At 39.9% G+C, this 14969-nt stretch overlaps 1 protein-coding gene across 2 annotated transcripts in view; it reads right to left on the bottom strand.

The window, feature by feature from the left end:
- Positions 1-14969, bottom strand: part of MYO9A (myosin IXA) — a 382153-nt gene that overhangs the window by 333391 nt on the left and 33793 nt on the right. For both annotated transcript variants that reach the window (XM_019504515.1, XM_019504516.1), the window contains exon 2: positions 13037-13947. In XM_019504515.1, the coding sequence (XP_019360060.1) occupies positions 13037-13879 (843 nt within the window). In that variant the 5' untranslated portion in view covers positions 13880-13947. The remainder of the gene's footprint in view (positions 1-13036; positions 13948-14969) is intronic.

Here is a 14969-nt window from a genome sequence, read left to right as displayed (position 1 = left end):
TCTTTTGCCCTAGATAGTATATAGTTTTATAACACAAAAATAATTTCAAATAAAAAAAAATCAATGAACAGATGCAGGGATGGCAGTTAAATCTCATTGTATTTTTGGTCCTTATTTAAATCTCTCAAGACGCCTTTGCATAATTTCTGTTCTCAGTATCAAGCACGGTTCCACCCACTTCAGTGTAAGCCATATATTTCCTTGGTGTGATGTTCCTTCACTCTTCAAATTAAAGCACATGTTAAGGCCTATGGATTCCATTAAACACTTTCCCCACCTCAGATAATCAGTAAAGCAGGGTGACCTACAAGGATAAAGCTGACGAAGCAGACAGATAATGGCAGGCTCATCAACAGAGCACAAAAACAAAGCAAAAATTCTAGAAAGCCACCAAACAGTCAAGAAGGATCCAGCAAATAGAAAAAGATCTATTGTCAAAGCTCTCCAGAACCTTTCTGGTTCCATTATTCTCAGACATAGCAGATTTTATATCCTTAAATCTTGGAGAACTAGCAAAGTATTTTCATAGAAGGAAGCAATCTCCAGAAAAGGTCCATTTACTAAAGCAGAATAAAATGTACAGGTTTAAAGTCTTTCAACAGCCAGAATTTACCATATTTACTCAAATCCAAGACAAGGTTTCCCGCCCTAATCAGGCTGCAGGTGAGAGCAGAGGGTTGGGGAGGCAGAGTGGGAGGGCAGGCACAGGCATGGATGGTGGGGCAGGTGGCAAATTTATAATTCAATTAAAAATTAAAACAAATTTTAAATCCAATTATTGGGGGGAGGGGTTATTCAATTTGAAGCCATCTTGGATTTGGGTAAACACGTTGTTGTTTTTTTAGTTTGAAAGCTACTTTGTGATGGAGGCAATAAAAATGCAACAGTAATAATGATCAAAACAGATGCTTCGCAGACCACTTAATTTACCGAGAATGTCCTCTTGTTCCATACAACTAAGTGTTTATACATAATAGACTGCCTCAATTAAAGTATAACAGCCCTTAAGAAATTTTACTAAGCAAATTAAAATGGACTCATTAAGGGGAAATTAGATAAGCTTTCTTCTACTGCATTAACTTTACTGTATAAAGTAGTTTTAATACTTTCAATCCATAAACTGCAAAGGTGGTAGTTTTGATTTATAAAGTAAACTACCAGCAATTAAACACAAATCAAAAGAATCTTGATCCCAGCATTTTAACATCAATTTAAAAGTAGAAAAACAAAGCATTAAGGGGTGCAGGGCAGGGTGGGGAAGAAAGCACTGGATGATTTTTTTAACTGCATTTTTAAAGTTAGACAACCCATTCTGGCAGCTCAACTCATAGATGGGAGAACAACAGGGTCAATTCAAACAGCAATCCTTAAATTTGATTTTTAGGTTCAAGGAACTTACTGGGAGACAACTTGACTAAGCAGGTAACAGCCTGAACTAGGACTTTGAAGACCTTGGTTGTATCCCATTTCCTTGGGAAAATCACGTCCCCTCTCTGTGCCTCAGTTCCCCCACCTATAAAATGGAGACAATAATACTGGCTTCTGCTGTAAGATTTTCCATATTTGTGATATACAGAACAAAGACTGAAATATCTCAGAGTTCAATTTCCTTAAACAGCCAAGCACTGTAATTATAAGACAGCTGCCCTAATGTCTTATCACTGTATTTATAAATCAAATTTCTTTCAGCTCCAGTAGTTAAGCTGCTTTTAAATAAAAGTATAGCTGATGTATATTTTACAAAATTCAGGTCAATATTCCCAAAGTTTATCATCTTCTCACATTATTCAAAGTCCACCATTGTGCAACTGCATGCTCCTCTATAGGGGTGTGCAAAATGGGCAGTATTCGATTTGGATTGAGACCGAATCGAGGACAGTGATTCAATTAGTTCATCTGGATCACTGAATCTGAATATTCAATGCTGATTCGGAGAATCAGCAATTCGGCAATAGTCACAGTTTTAAATGTTTTTTCTACATCCCTTGAGGTACCGGGTGCGGCTCATAAACACTGTGATGGTGGGGCAGATGGAGCATCCCACAGGAGTGCAGGGGGGCCCCGTGTGCTTGGTGGCAAACCCAGAAGCAGATCGGAAGTACTTCTGGTCCACTTCTGGGTCTGCCGCCAAGCCTGCGGCCCCCCCCGCCATTCCCTCCAGCTCACCAATCAGCCATGGGGGGGACCCCAGGTGCCCCCCCCAGACCCAGGAGGCACCAGTCACCAAGCCAGGGAGTATGGGGGGGCCCCTAGTGTGCTCCCTGGTGGACCCACAAGTGGACTGGAAGTGCTTCTACTCCACTTCCGAGTCTGCTGCTGAGCACACTGGGGACTGCCCTGCACTCCGGTGGGATGCTCTATTCATCCCAGCATCGCAGCATTCACGAGCCACCTGGTTCCTTGAGGTATATAGAAAAAACATTTAAAGCTGTGTCTATGTCCAAATTGTCAAATCTTTCCAAATCTCTAAGTCGATTTGGAGAGTTCCGACTCAATTCAGAGAGATTAAAGGGTCTCCTGATGCAATTCGGATTCAGAAATTCAACCACCGAATTGGGCTGAATCTCTGCCAAATCGAATCAGAGACTGAAGCTTCGCACAACCCTACTCCTCTAGCATGCATAGAGTTTTACTTCAGCTTTACGTTCCAAGTATGACTACACCACTAATTTGCCATGGGAAAAAACAGTTTCAGTAGTATCAGAAGAGTTCACACAGTGGAATTTCACAAAGGAATTATGCCCAACCTGAAATTACGTGGGGATGTGTGCATACGCCATTCGAGGTTGCTTCAAACTAGTATGGCATGAACATGTGGCTCAGTGAAGCACTAACTGGCTGACCTTTCCTATGAAACGGTACACATATTTAAACTTAAGGTCAAACAACCTCACATTGCTGGATGTCAGCTGCATGTACTGAAAACCCAAGACATGCCTAATTCTTCTAGTTACTTGACCCTTAACCCCATTCAATAACTTCTTGTTGAACTTTAAAGCTGAGCAGCACCTACCATAACAAATGTAAACAGCAAAACCTTTTCTCCTCGCACACAATAGTGTTCAGATTCCCTAGCTGCTAAAAATTAAAAGCAACTCTCCAGTTCAAATTAGTTAAGTAAAAAGACAGACAATAAAGCTATGTATTACAAAATAATTCTTTAGGATTAAAAACAAAATTGTATCGTTTAAAAGGGCTTGAAAAAATCCACTTGCCAGTAAGAGGGGGATGGGGAAGTAAAGTTTTTGTTTAAAACAGCAATTAGATTTCTATCCCATGCGGCTGAAAAAGTAACTTCTAACAGTGCCTTAAACACCTACTTAAGCAGTTGTATGCTTTCTGAAGTTGCTGATGAATGGCTACCACCACTCCCAAGATTTTCTAAGCAAGTCGGTGTCTGCTAGGAAAAACCATGGGGTGTCTGTTGCTATCAGAAGTTAAATGCTAACTTTTAATGGAAACCAAACTGAGTAATCATAGGTATACCAATAGGAAAATTCAATTCTTCATACTAGCCCTGTCTGGCAACAGTAACTGCTCATCACAGTTACCATAAGTGAAGCAGTCTGTCTACATTTTTTTTATTTATTTTGTTCAAAATTGGTTTCTTAAGCAAGTGAACAACCCAAAGGAACACAGGAATTATGCTTGAAAACAGCTGCCGTGGCGACATACTCAGCTTGACCTGATGTCCTTGTAAATCTTCTCAAGCTGAGCAATTAGTTTTGTAGTGCTTTAGCACCCATGATAGTCCAGGGCACATGCAAGAGGTATGTTTAGCAAGGTCTTTTACTGCACCAACTGTAATTGGTGCAAGTTTCCAGGCACAGAATGCCCTTTGCAAGAGTTAAACAAGTTGAAGATGACATGGGGAAAGTTATGAACAGTAAGACCTAAAGCAAACCCCTGAGAACAACATGTCTAACCCCTCCACACACATAATTACTATCTTAGTAGGGATATTTTGGTCATTTAGAGAAGAATTTCACTGGGGGTTTTCTTCTTTTGTAAGAGGTATACTGGTTGCTAGCAGAGAGAGAGAGTGGCATGGGCAGATCTAGAATTTTAAAAACGGGGGGTACAGATGCTAAGGTTCATCATCACAAACAAAATATATTTTTCTCTAGTTAAAAATAAGCTAGAAGCTTTACTAATATGCTGGGGGCCCAGGACTGTGTTATTCAGTTTAAGACAGAAGCAGAAACAAGCAGAACTTCATTAGAATGACTTTTAAAAAAATCTAATGGGTTGTGAAATAGTAGCTTCATTACCAGGAACAGCAAACAGCCAGCAGAACAGCAAAACAAAGGCTAGCATGACTGATGGAATATCAAGACCATTAGAAAGAAAAGAGTGTCACTAACACTGTGGAATAAAGAGTTTAGAAGGGATCAGGAGGATGATGATGAGCCATGAAGGCAATGGACTCCCTCACCACTGCCCGACTAGACAAGCTGCTGCCACTGCCAGACTGTTGCTTTTAAACTTTGGAAGGAGCAGAAATCAAAGGGGGATGCTAGTGTACCACTGCACCAGTCTGCCCAGGGGAAGTGGATAAAATAAAATATAAATATTATGGAAGCAAAATAATGAAATTGAATACATCTATTAACTTTGCAAAAAAACCTACAAAAGTTGTTTTCATCCAGTTACTATACAGCATATTGAAGAAAGTGTTCATCTTCTATAGGAACGTAAACACGCTTAACAAAGCCTGGCTTGTCCCCACTCCAAAATTCAGCCAGGAGAATCCTGTTGACTTCAAAACTGCTAACTTTTATCACAGATTAATGTTGATGTTTTTCCTACAAAATTTGAATTTAGTACTGAAAGGAGGTTCTTGGCTTAAGGCTGTTTGTACAAGATTTCAGTCTTCCAACTTTTTGTTGCTATTTTGTAGAAAAGAGGAAAAATATAAAGAAAGTTTACCAAAACGTGTAGCCAGATCCTTAACTTCATTTAAGTGCAATTTCACAAGGTATTAAATGTTGAGTTTCTGAACATCTGCATTAGCAAGCAAATCTGAATGTTGGAAACTTGGGCTTTCAATTTAAAAATAAAAATGTTCTACTCTAGGCAGTTAAAAAAAGCAGGAGAAATAAAGGAAGGTGATCTTCACTTCTTCTGATCTCCTGCATGGGGCTAGGGATCAGCAAGAAAGAAACTAACATTCTTGCTCCCTAATTCTATTGCTACCCAAGGCTCTTTCCTACTGCATTTATTTTCCTCCCTGTGTACTTTAAGGGAAAAAAAGTAGCAGGCTTCTAGGTATAGGGAAGGCAGTGGGAAAAGAGCTGACAATTATTGAACATAGAGAAGCCCTGAGGCTGAAGGCCTACAGTAATTGACAGTGGGAGGATTTCTGCAGCATCCAACTTTCCTCCAAACTGAGTGAGCAGCCAGAAAAATTAGCAAAAGACTGGTAAATCAAAGGTCTGCATCACAACTGCACCTTCCCCAAGATGTGACGGTCTAGGCTTGCCTCCCTTACAGGCCTCCAAGGACCTGAAAGAACAAAGTTCTTCAGTACAGCATAAAAAACTTCATCGATTCATAGATGTTAGGGTCGGAAGGGACCTCAACAGATCATCGAGTCCGACCCCCTGCATAGGCAGGAAAGAGTGCTGGGGTCAGATGACTCCAACCAGGTGCCTCTCCAGTCTTCTCGTAAAGACCTCCAAAATAAAGAAGAGCACCGCCTCCCTTGAAAGCCCATTCCAAGTTTTGGCCACCCTTACCATGAAGAAGTTTTTCCTGATATCTAGCCTAAATCTGCTCTCTGTCAGTTTGTGACCACTGTTCCTTGTTATCCCTGGTGAACAGAGCATCTCCAATCCCTTGCTGCATCCCCCTAATGAATTTGTAGGTGGCCACAAAATCACCTCTCAGCCTTCTCTTGCAGAGGCTGAAGAGATCCAGGTCCCTCAGTCTCTCCTCATAGGGCTTGTCCTGTAAGCCCCTAACCATACAAGTGGCCTTCCTCTCGACCCCCTCGAGTCTATCAACATCCTTCTTGAAGTACAGCACCCAAAACTGGATGCAGTACTCCAACTGCCCTCTAACCAATGCCGCACAGAGGGAAAGTATCACCTCTTTGGATCTATTTGTCATGCATCTGCTGGTGCATGATACAGTGCGGTTAGCTTTGCTGATGATTTCAAGATGAACATGACTCGTCAGTGTGATGAAGTCCACTATGACTTCATGAAAAGTCAAGTCAAAGCTGCAAAAACTGTGTGTGTGTCACTTCAAGAGTTAAAAGAAGCATATTAGAAATGCATAAAGTACACATAAAAAGGGAAGACAGTAGGACTGGTATATCTACAAAGGTAGAGTGGATACTTCGTGTGATAAGTAACTGACTCAAAATTTATTTCCATCTACAATATTCCTGAAAGCTAATATGGCCCCAACACTGGTGTGTGCACAAAATATTAACTTAAAGTTCACAAAGGTATGCCCAGGACAAATTATTGGTTAGGATTAATCTCCCCCTACATAAACATGCATGCTTTCATCTTGGTGTTATTTAGATAGGAGTGCAAAAGAAAGAAAAAATCTGAGCTAAAAGTTTTAAAGTTATTTTCCCTAGCAGAGCATTGGGAAGAAGTGAACTTGGCGTAGTCAAAGCCTTGTTAACTACTGTCATGAGAAAAGAGGCATTTTGGGGCCACACTCCACCAAGTCACTATGCTAGCAAGGAAGGCTGTTGATAATGTCCCTATAAAGACACATGATTGCTCAAACAAGGAAGAGAGTACTCAGAAAATTTTCCTTGCAATTCAGAGCTGAAAATCTAGATTGATTAGTTTCCCAAGCTTGTGTTTTGGCACCAACTTCTGATTCACACAGCTTTCTGAGAATTAGATTAGATTCCAGATGAGCCCACAGGCATGGTCTTAAAATTTTAAGCAGTGCCAAGAAACTGATTTAACAGGTGAAAACCAACCTTAAATTACTCCCTCTCTCGCAACATATGCATTCTTTTCAAGTAGCCTAGACTTGAAATTTTGAGGCAATACCTGACAAGCCATATGCAAAAGAAAAAATACGATATTAATCTGTAAAGCTTTCTGGGGAATGACACATAACTAGCACAACAAGTTTTAGCTCTGCATTAGTATCAGCTAAAAGAGTTCAGACTACCTCTGTATTTCCACTTATAAATCAGGCCCAGAAAAATTAAATGAGGTTTGAAGCATTTCAGTTGATTAGGTTCTTGACTTGTTGCACGGGATCCCGACCAGGAAGTCTTAAGTTCATTCAATTAGTTCTGCAAACCTCGGTAACCTGGGCAATGGAGGCAGCTAGGATGACAACTGCTCTGTCACCACACACATCGTGAAACCATGCTTTAAGTAGGTCCCTACCTATATCCTTGTAGGTGTAGGCCAGCTAGTTTGAAATGACAACCATGTTCTTAGTGAATATTCCCTCTTGGCTACACCAAAGGAAAGACTAGCTTTGTACAGAAAACAATTAAATACTTTTACTTTGATTAGAGACTTTAAAAACAAGCATATCAAAACCAAGAAATAAAGAAGCCAAAAGAATAAGTTGCTTCCTTTTAGCCCTACTTGGATGCCTTCTACAATCCGAGTAGGTATAGCACTTACATAATATTATTTATCAAGGAAAAAGATTGATTAGACACACTGTTCAAATAATAGCAGCACACGTACTGAAACTGAATACCAGCTTATTAACAAGATTTGTTTGAAGCAAACCAGACTTGTCAAATATAAGCATGCCAAATGTGTCAAAACTGCCATTCAAATGGGTTATTATTACACATCTGTCACACACTCAGGAAGCTCAAGCACAAAACAAGTTTATCTACTGAATCACATTGTGCCAATATAAATAAATAAATAAATAAATAAATAAAGTGAGAAGGCATTTCCTTTTATAGATGCAAGACTTAATACACACCAAATGGTGGCACTAAGGTTTAGAAAGCAGGAATTTGTATGCACCACTGACTTGGTTTGTAAAATATTCAAATGACATTGCCAAGGTTACTAAATGAAAAATATTGATGTGCCTTGACAGGGGTCCCCAAAAGTCTAATTTGGCCAAGGATCATGGGAATCCCATAATTACTTTTTCCAATTATCCCTGCAAGGGAAAGTTCACAGAGATGGATACGCATGGTACTGTGTCACACAATATATCCAAGGGTGCCATAGGAGCACAGTGAAACTGCATAGGATGCAGTCTGTTCATGTCAACATTAATGAGAATGAATCTGAGCTATCCATTCCCAGAGGCACAATTCTTCATTGCTATTTGAAGCACTTGTGGAGAGGTGAGACGGTGGGAAAAAAAAGCATACAAACATGGGAAGAGTGGGTGTCATAACAGCCTGGAGTAGAACTAGTTCAGTTACTCATTCCCTAAATTACAGGTCTGAACACAAAAGAAATGCATCAATGCCCATTATCTCCTGTGACTGACTAGAGGGACAGGTCTGCACTCCAAAGCAAGCTGTGCTGGGCATCCCCCTGCATGTCACAGTACAGAGTAAGAGAGGCAATATTGGGACTGAAGAGGAAAAACATAAAATAAAAGAATAGGAAAGGAAAAAGCAGAAAGGAAGAAGCAAGGGATACAGAAATGTGACAAAAGCTGGATCAAAAATATAAAAATGCAGAGAATAAACCAAACAACTTGATATCAGCATAACTCCATTGACTACAACAGAGTTACTCTAGCTGAAGATCTTGGCCCAAAAATTCTAGGAAGGAAAGGGGCAAACACAGAAGCATGAACAGTATAATTTTTAAACTGCTTCAACTGTGATTGTTTTCCATTAAACCGATAGCTGGAAAAATTTCTGGAATAACCATTATTGACAGCTGGAATAACATAGCTGAGTAATCTGGAGACAGCTAGAAGAGTATAGAAATAAAGGTACCATGGAATTGGTATGCACCCTCACATGGCCAAAGTTGATGAAAATAGCGATTCTATGAATAGAAAATACCCTTGTTGACATGCTACAAGACAGAGATCCAGTGAATAAAACCAAAACTGATCATTGTATTGTTCCCAATCTTGAATCCTATGATTATGGATGAGATCTTAGAAAGAATAAACATGAAAATGGAGGACAAATTCTCTAGTTTCTACAGTAATGCCTCCTTCTAAACAATTTGAGACCCTATATGCCAACAGTTAGGAGGTCAGGTCTAAGCACTTGGATCCTGAGAAACACAAGCAATCATTACGACCCTTGGAAACAAGGAACTTCTGAATCGCAGCAGTACTAACTTACTAAAATGGCTAGTGTGCTGCCCATTAGTCCATTTACTAACAGAGAGAGCTAAGGAACAGGAACAATAAAGATTGCCATGGATCCATTGTTTGTTCTCTTGACTGCAGACAATGTAGGAGTTTCATTCATTGGAAGGTTTCTTTTTTTTGTCTTTAAATAGATTTACCATGTACTTGGGTGGACTTTGTAAGTGCATGTATCTGTATTAAAAGGACATGTGGGGGATACTTTTTGTAGGTGGACTCTGCTGTACGCATTTTGATAGATTTTATACATATTACTGAGAGGTGGCTCCTTATGCACGTATCCCACACAAAAAGTGATTAAGCTAGAATTAAAATAGCTTAAACACACCCACAGGTTAGTAAGCCAGGAAGTCTTATGTGGAAGGTGCATTTGAACAATAAATTAAATATATGAAAGACTTAATAGTTGAAGTGTGAGGAAATAAACATGTATGAGAAACTGTGGAACAAGAAATGAACCACACAATGGATTCTCTTAAGTATGGTCTCAGCAGAGCTTGTGGATTCTATCCCATTTACCTAGACCAGCTTGTAAAACCTCTCATGCCCTCAATGAGTTAACTGCTTTGTTTATCCCTTTTGATCTCTTCAACTCACCTTTCCCTCTCAGGAATGCCTCCCTCCCCCTATTCTTTCCTCCTTTCTCTATCCTGTTCTCTGAAAGTCCATTCATAGCATCTAATGAAGTAAGCATAAGCTATAGCCTACAAAAGCTTATCTGAAAAGGCTAGTCTTTAAGGGCTCTTATAAACGTGGGGGGAGCCAACCCTGACATGCTGGAAATCCAGCGTGTCGAAACAGAATCGATTGATCGAGTCTGCTGGAGCGCGGAAATTAACACGCTCCAACAGACCCCAGCATCACATCCATCACTGACGATGTTATCATTCAATGAGCTTTAGTTCAAAGCACCCCACCGCCATTCTTCAGCTCAGTGGACGCTGGCGCACATGATGCTTGGACACTTTTAATTGGTGCGGCTCACTAATCAAAGAAAACCCCCCGCCCCCTCCCAACGCCTCCCGGAGCACGTGTAAAAATGTCCTTCGATGCCACCCTGCTCTGCCCTCTGCCTGACTCAAGGGTAACATGGATACCTATATTTACTTGTGAACTGACAGTCTTAACACATTCAAAATTGGTAGGTCTCACTTCTCAAAAAATAATCTTGTGCATGACAGATCTGAAAATGCTGAGAAATAATCTAAGAATACCCATATGAACACTATAACACCGACAGTGAGGTATATCAGATTGTAAGACCTGACTGATCAAAATGCACTAGCTTTGCTTAACGGGAGACGGGGCTAATGAAAAAAAGCAAGCGAACAACACGGTAGCTATGCATAAGCAAGTCTCCAAAAACACATTTGTGGGGACAACTACAAGGCAATGACAATACTCTTGCCTAAAGTGACACAGCTATTTTGCTACCCTATGCACTAATATGCAAAAGGGCGATAAGCAGTTAAAAGTGCTTTCAGAAGCTGAAGAGGAAGGGGCTAGGAGCATAGGTGGGATCTGTCCACAACTTCAAGCTGAAACTAAAATGGTTATGGGATATTGAACCATGAAGAAATTAGACCTTCTCCAGCTTTGGAGAATGGTGAGCCTTAGGAGGGAAAAAACTGGTAGAAGTATGGATTGGTCACTTCATTTAAGATCTATTTTTCTTAAGTTCTTTCATGTTAAATACTTTGCCTTAAAAATGGCTCTGTGATCACTAGTTGCCACCACCATCATTGCTTATAAAAGGAAAAGAACTGCACACCTTGAAATAAGTCAGGGTCTACACTGAGATAACCATAGTTAAACATGGGGAACTACCGCCTAGGGTCTAGTCTGATCATTTTTAATGGACTTCATAGAGAACACAGGTCTAGTCTTTCCCAACAACAGCAGATGCTTTAGAAGAAAGAAAATTGGAAAAGTGCATCATTATTTATTTTAGAAGATTCAATACAGCAGCAAATCTTTGTAGAAGTCCCTCAGATTTTCTTTCACCTCTATTTTGCTAGGAAATGTCTCTCCCAAGTGAAGGTATGTCCAAAACAATTGAAAGATTTTTTTTTTTTTTTTATTACATCCAGACTGGTTTACTAACATTCACAGCATCCAAAGCTGAATATGAAAGACTTCAGCACATGGTGATACTACCTCCAAAAAAGAAAAACCAAAACCACAGATCCCTACTTCCTCCAAAGGCCTGTGAGGAGTTAAATGTGCAGCCCCAGGCTCTCACCCAGTCACTGCTCCCTCCTTTACTCCAGCTGCAGCAGCAGTCTCTGGGTTCCCTCCCTCCTTTGGCTAGGGGTTTCTGCCTCCGCCCTAGCGGGTGGACCCTTGCAGGGAGCTGGGGCTGAGTAGGAATTTATCTAAATTTGGGAGGGACTCCATAAGCTCTACTAGTGACTGCTGCAAAACATCTAATAATGGATAGCAATGAAAAACACAAGACTAATAAAATTCCTTGGATATACAGTCAAGACACTAATTCACAAAAGAAAACAATAGAGCGCACCTTTTTACATATTCTTTTAGGGAGCTGAAGGCAGTTTCCTCCACCCAGAAGCATTCTTTTTCCTAGCAAGCAAACTTCCTTCAAACCAACTTCCTTTAAACATAGGTGTAGCATCACTCCACCTCAAATTGCTAAACAAATTCTTTCAAATCTAGCTTCCCAGACAGATGTTACCACTTCCTTTGGCACAGGATGTTGAATGCCAAGGATCACTCTTTTAGGTGCAGGGAGCCTTTATAACCACTAATCGAAGAAATAAAACAAGCTTCAACAAGAAGGCTGTTTTTAAACCTACAATGTTCTAGTACTTGCATCCTATTAAGTTCCTTTGCTATGAAATTACTTTCCAACTAGGTAAATATTTTTCTTACAAAATTCACATTTAGTGACATTAGATATGTAAACAGTAAAGTACTGTATTTTCTTGTATACAACACACACCTTTTCTTGAAAAAAAAAAAAAAAAAGAAAATCAAACAAGCCCACCTGCTGGAAATTGGAGTGTGTACCACATGTGAGAAATATGGTAAGCGAAAGGTTCTGCCATTTATGGGTGATCCACAGGGAGCTGAACAATGGACAGGATCTGCTCCCTAGCTGCTGCTATTCAGCTGCTCACTACACAGCAAAATCTTTCCCCCCCTCACTCCTCACACTGCCTTTCAAAAGCAAGTCATGCATTATATTCTGGGGCATGCTGTGTGCAAGACAATATAGTATATAGAAGCTTTTTTTCTGATGGGTGGGAGAAAGACAATTTGGGCGTGCCAAAACCCAAGTACAAAGCATCTTCATGCATAAAACCTCAAATAAAGTTAACAGTTAAACACTGACAGTAACACAGTCAATATACTACAAGCAGTAAGCTCCATTTTTAAATTAAGTCTCTTGTTAACTAAAAACAATCATTTTGGGATTTCTATGCATTTTTAGAAAAATTAAATTCACCACTGTATAGTACAGCTAAAGCACGTTAAAGTGAAAACAAATGTTTTTAATAAAATCCCCACATAACCATTCACTGCATTTTTTCAAGAGCGTTAAAACTGTATTTGCTTTATAAAGGCACACACCTAGACACCATTTGTAATAGCGTGGTAATCCTGCTTACTATTATCATTTGGGCAGTACACAGACTCGTAGTATAAAATCAGGACTATTTTTTGTAACACATCAAAAATAGCTTCATCATTAGTATTACTTTCATCTTACCTCAAGCACTGGTCCAGCTCCAAGAATAATCTGTTCTACTCCGCTAGCAAATCCCTTCTGGCTGAGAGCAGTGAGGTGATGAATAAGAAAGTTTGTGCTCTGTGTTTTCCCTGACCCACTTTCTCCTGAAATGACAATGCATTGGTTCTTCCTGCGCTGAAGCATTGCATGGTAGGCCACATCAGCCACAGCATAAATATGGGGCTCCAGCTTTCCAAGCTGATGGTTATCGTACATTTTGACATACTTCGGATTGTAAATAGGGAGAAACTTGAATGGATTGATAACTATTAGGATGCTGCCTACATAAGTGTAAATTTTTTCCTGCTTAAAGCGGTTTCGAAGATTTTCCAAGAGTGTTTTCTCATTTAAGTCTGGTAAACTACACAGGTCATCATAGTCCTTCTGCGGTGGCTGAGGAAGGAATCCACGTTCCACCATCCTGCGACGCTCTTCCGTCACCCGTAACCAGGACTGGAGGCTGCCATAATGAATTGACCCATCGAGATTCTTCTCTCGCAGAAGGAAACGATAATCCTCCCCGCTCAGTCGGTTCTCAAGTGCCATACGGGGCCACAACATCATGCGCTGGACTGGGCAGTCCGTAGGGTTGAGAATCCATTCCTCCCCACCAAACTCCTTCACCTCTGCTAGGACATAACATTTTGTTTTGTCTAGCTGGAGTTTATTAATGAGAGAGTCTATCACCTCAGCAGCTGTTGAAGTTTTTCTGGCAGTAATGGGGCAATAGATAGTCCCTTCAGCAATGTTCCCAGGGTATATGTGTAATGTGAACTCACTGTCCTCAAAGCGTCGTCTTCCTCCAGCATCATTTACACTCATATTGGACCCCTTGCCATCAGTACCTGCAGTGCATCTTTAGAACAGTCCAGTATGCCGTCATGACATCACTAAAAATGAAGATAAACATTAAGACTTGTTTTAGTACACTAGATGAGCAGATAAGGCAATATCAGATAAGCAATACCATTAATCTCATTCTTAAGATTTTACAAAGGGCTTTGTCAAACTTTGCCATTTGGAAAGTCAACAGAATTGTAAAATACCATGGTACTATAAGGAAAACTAACTGCAGCCAGAAGACTTTTACTCTGCTAACACTAACCAGTTGAGACCCTATTCTACTCTTATACACTCAGAAATACCTCACATTAAAATCTTGATAATTCCTGGAAAACTCTAAAGAGGTATTGAGGATTCAAAATTTCTGTCTAGTTTCAAATTAATATGTTCTATTGTGGGTAAAATCATGGGGAAAGTGTGGCATTTTGCAAGCAGTATAGGAATATGTTGGGGATGCTTAGGTCCAGTAGGTATATCATTCGTAAAAACACTTCTACTATGCATAGAATAATTTTAGTTTAGTTTGCTTGGTTTGACTGCCTGCTTTTCCATTTTTAGATATTTGAAGCAAACTGAGCAGGAACATCATTTAATAAATGGAGTGCCTGAAAAACACCTCAACTTTTCTATTCAGACTACCCAGATATAACCAAAGTCTAAAACGCCTCCTACACAAGCGTGTTGTAACACAATGTTTCTTAACTATTTTCAGATTTTGAACAACGGTCACAGAAAGCTTATTTTAAAAAAAATAAGCAATGACCTTCAATCCCTATACTACAGGCATTTTCAAAAGAAAGGAAAAAAGGAATGAAACTGCCTTCCCCATTACTTCAGAATTTTTCCTGTACAAACTTCCTACGATGACATTTAAGCAAAAGCACGGTACTTCAAAACATCGAGAGACTATGCACAATGATTGCGTGTTGCCCAAAATTGAGATGCTAATTTTTCTGACTTCTTGCATCACTCAACCATTAATGAACATTAGAATTATTATTTTTTCTGAGCATTAAAGATCCCTGGGGATCTTTAAGAAGAGGCTTGATGACTACCTGGCTGGACTCAT

The sequence above is a fragment of the Gavialis gangeticus genome, unplaced genomic scaffold (genome assembly GCF_001723915.1).
Source record: "Gavialis gangeticus isolate Ggan-Ray unplaced genomic scaffold, GavGan_comp1, whole genome shotgun sequence".
NCBI classification, from domain to species: domain Eukaryota; kingdom Metazoa; phylum Chordata; order Crocodylia; family Gavialidae; genus Gavialis; species Gavialis gangeticus.
Note: the sequence above shows the minus strand (reverse complement) of the source record. Positions and strands in the feature narration are given on the sequence as shown.